Consider the following 3,589-nt stretch of genomic DNA (forward strand, 5'->3'; position numbering starts at 1 on the left):
TATAAATAAATCACAAAAATCAAAACTGAATCAATAAATAACAAAAGCTAAACGACGATTAATGAGCAAATGGAGGAACACGACAGGGTGTGCCACTCAACGCCCACTCATCTTCTGTAAAACCTTACGTAACAATATTTCGTCATATTCTGGTGGTTCTTCTGTTACATAACCGTGCCGGCTGATACCGTGGCCTCCGATAATCGACGTCACTTCCGCCCTTGGGCCATGCTTGTCCTGTTTTATTTTTATTTTTTTCGTGGTCCCTACATCGAATGCGTGCGTCTGGTTTCCAATTTTCAGGATCCCGACGTCAATGGCGGGATTAGTGGCCTGGACTTGTCCTGTCATAATGGCGTCGATTCTCTGAAGTTCTGACGGAAGTATGTCCTTCGCCATCTGCTTCAGCAGAGCGTTTGGTACTCCGGGTCCTAGAATCTGCCTCAATGCTTCTGAAGGAGTTAGTGGCGTAGTTGCCATAGGGACGGGCGCCGCGGTTGTAACCATGGGAACATGGGCATTGTTTACGTTGACTTGGCCATGTATTACACTGGAGGCAGCCGAATTGTTGGATACAGAACTAATTGATGTGGATGCTGATGGTGTAGATCGAAGCTGTTTTAAAAGTTCCAGGAGAATCTTAGCATCGGGTCCATTTTGATTGGAGTTTACGGTGGCTGTTTGCTGTGCATTTGCTTGCGTGTTGCTCACAAAGGCGTTTCCGTTTGGGATATTTATAGCAGAGTTTCCATTCTGGTTATTTATAGCGTTGTTTTGGATCTGGATTGGGTTAGAATTTCCATTCAAAGTATCTAGGGTCCCCATTGCGTTTTGAAGTGTGTTGATAATGAGCTGCGAGCCCGAATCTTGCTGGCCCCCTAGGACCTCGAGTCGTGTGTTACCGATCTGTAGGTTCAGTGGTTTAGCGGGGTTCTTGTTTCTAAGAAGGACAATTTTAGGCTGCGATTGAAAGCCCGGGTGTTGCTGAGTTATAGACGAGAAGTCTTGCGCCATGGAAGGTTGGTGCAGGGTTTTGTGAGGGTTGTTTTGTCCGTGAATAGAGAAGGATCCGAAATCGCTAGAACCTGCGTTCTGATTGGACGAGCGTCTTGATGACGCGTCGTTGTGATGAATGTTGCCAGATTCTGACAGCAGAGAATTCAGGAGCAGCATTTCTCTGACGAGTTGTTGATCTTGTGTTAACCCCTGATTCCCTACGTCATTTCCTATTGGTGTTTCTTGGAAACCAGACTGTGCAGGAACATTGGGGATTTGCCTCGATCTTGTCATATCATTTTGACCGTTATGAATATCGTTAGAGTTCATCCGCCTGTGGTCCACTTGAGAGTTCCGGTGAAACCTGTTTGAACCAGATGCGGCCGTGTTATCCTCAAAATTATTGCGAGATCTTGTATTCCTTTGCGTATTAGACCGCGAGAGAGCGGCTCGGGAGTTCATCAGATTATCATTGTTATTTAGAAAACCTCTTGAGTTTACCGAATTATCATTACTATTTGGAAACCCTCTGGAGTTTACAGAGTTATCAGCTGCTCTGTGGTTTGAAGGGGCTCTAGAATTCGCTGATAATCCGGAGCGAGCTCGGAAATTCCGTAATCGAAGACGGTTGGCTTGCTGAATGAGAGTGGGGTCAAGAGCAGACTGCGGGTCACGTGAGTTGAAATCGGGGGCACCAGCTAGTAGATCAGAGGTCAGTCTGCCTTGTTCAGGTCGCCGAAAGATCCGCCTCTAAAACACAACAAATAAATCAAAAATATCAAAATAGATCCGCAACAGAAATCAAAAAATGTAATAAAAAAAAAATTAAAAAAAAAAAATTGGAAGTAGGTAAAAACATTTTTTTTTTTTTAATAAAAAGATGTGAAACAGGATTTGTCAGATGCGGAAACAGTTAGTACAAAAAAAAACTGTTCGCCTTAGAAACCTAAGCAGATAAAGTTATCAAAATAAAATTTTAAAAAATCTACTCCTCCGACAATACTAAATCAGAAATATGCAATGACATAGAATATTTACGAAAGATTAATTGTTGACGATTAGTCAGTATAAATCAACGCATCCGTGTAAGATGGCGAGTGCTGAGCCTCTGTTGGCATACTTCATCTGAACCATCGTACTGATCAACAAAAAGAGGGGCAATATTTTTTTATAATATGATTCAGCGACGAATTGATACAGACACGTGCACATAGAATTGAGTGTTATCAAGCGAAGATTTTTTAGTTTGAAGTCATAGCCGAAAAAATTGAGAAACGCGATATTTTATTGGACGATCCAATGTAGAGAAAACCAAATGTTATATTGACCTCCTATGTCACGTGCAGGTGAATATGACTTTTTTTTTAGATATCAGCCATTGACAGCCAATCAGAGAGCTAGGAATTAATTAATAATAAAAAAAATAATATTGACCTCCTGCGTCACGTGAATACAAAGTTTTAATTTTTCTAGACTGTTTAATATTATCCAATTTGAGAGATAGGAATCAATCAATCACATAATAACATTTGATTTCACTATACAATTTTTAAGGGGAAGTGTTCTTGCATGAGCGTTATTTGCACTTTTGTTTTATTTATTCGTTTAAAAGATAATGGATTTAATTGCGTTCATATAATAATTAACGCAACTAGTACATGTAAAATGAAAATTTACGCGAAAAGATTCAAAAGGGCTTTTGTATGGAAATAACGTTTTCTTTTGTGATTGTATGTACATATGCATGTAAAGAGGAAAATATAACATGCGACAAAATGCGGCCTTTAAATGGAGAGCCGCTAGTATCATACTTTATATGTTCAAACCATAATTTCCCGTCATCATAAGTTTCTGTGTTAAAGAATAACAACAGGTGAGGCAATGTCTATTATTATCACTGTTATACACACGTGCAAATGTCTTAGTTACGATCGCGAGTTAAAGATTCATTTTTTTCTCTATTTGACTCTTCATTAAAACATTTGACACAAATATTCTTATAAATGGGGAATTTTTGCTCGTGAATAAAAGTCATGCTAATTATATCATAGAGAGTTTTTAACTAGAATGTGTCTTTTCGAAGTATGTCATTTCACGTTAATCCTTACAGATAGAATATTATTTAGACTCAGGTTGATGGACCGCTTTACAAATATAAACACCCAGCCTTTCAGTTTTATCATAAAAAAAAAAAATTGTTTCCTCATTTTAAAGCGATCATGTTTATGAAGAAACCAATGAGCATATTTGGAAATAAATTCTAAAATGGGAACAAATCACTTCAAACAAACATCAATACTGGCGAAACACCATGAAAGTTTAACACGCGTATGCTGATTAATAACATGCGAAATAAAACACATAAAGATTAAAATTTTAACTCACCGAAGCTTGAATCCTCTGCCCACCCGAAAAATGCAAAAACACCCCGAATATCACCAGACAGAATACCCCGCGCATTTTATCCAGCTTTCACATCGAACGCTTCACAATTAACCGTCAAAATGGCGGCCATAGACACCCCACCTCACAGGGATGAAAATAATAAAATTTGGTTTTTTATCGCCATTGTCAAGCCGGACATGGCTTAGAG

General features: G+C 39.0%; 1 protein-coding gene across 1 annotated transcript; it reads right to left on the reverse strand.

Annotated features, from left to right (window-relative positions):
* LOC105322660 (dr1-associated corepressor homolog) lies at positions 1-3,589 on the reverse strand. Its single transcript, XM_011421505.4, has 2 exons — positions 3,382-3,589; positions 1-1,746 (listed from the first exon to the last, which is right to left on the reverse strand). Exons 1-2 carry the CDS (start codon positions 3,454-3,456, stop codon positions 97-99), a joined length of 1,725 nt encoding a protein of 574 aa, XP_011419807.3. The 5' UTR covers positions 3,457-3,589; the 3' UTR covers positions 1-96.

The sequence above is a fragment of the Magallana gigas genome, chromosome 1 (assembly GCF_963853765.1).
Source record: "Magallana gigas chromosome 1, xbMagGiga1.1, whole genome shotgun sequence".
NCBI lineage: Eukaryota > Metazoa > Mollusca > Bivalvia > Ostreida > Ostreidae > Magallana > Magallana gigas.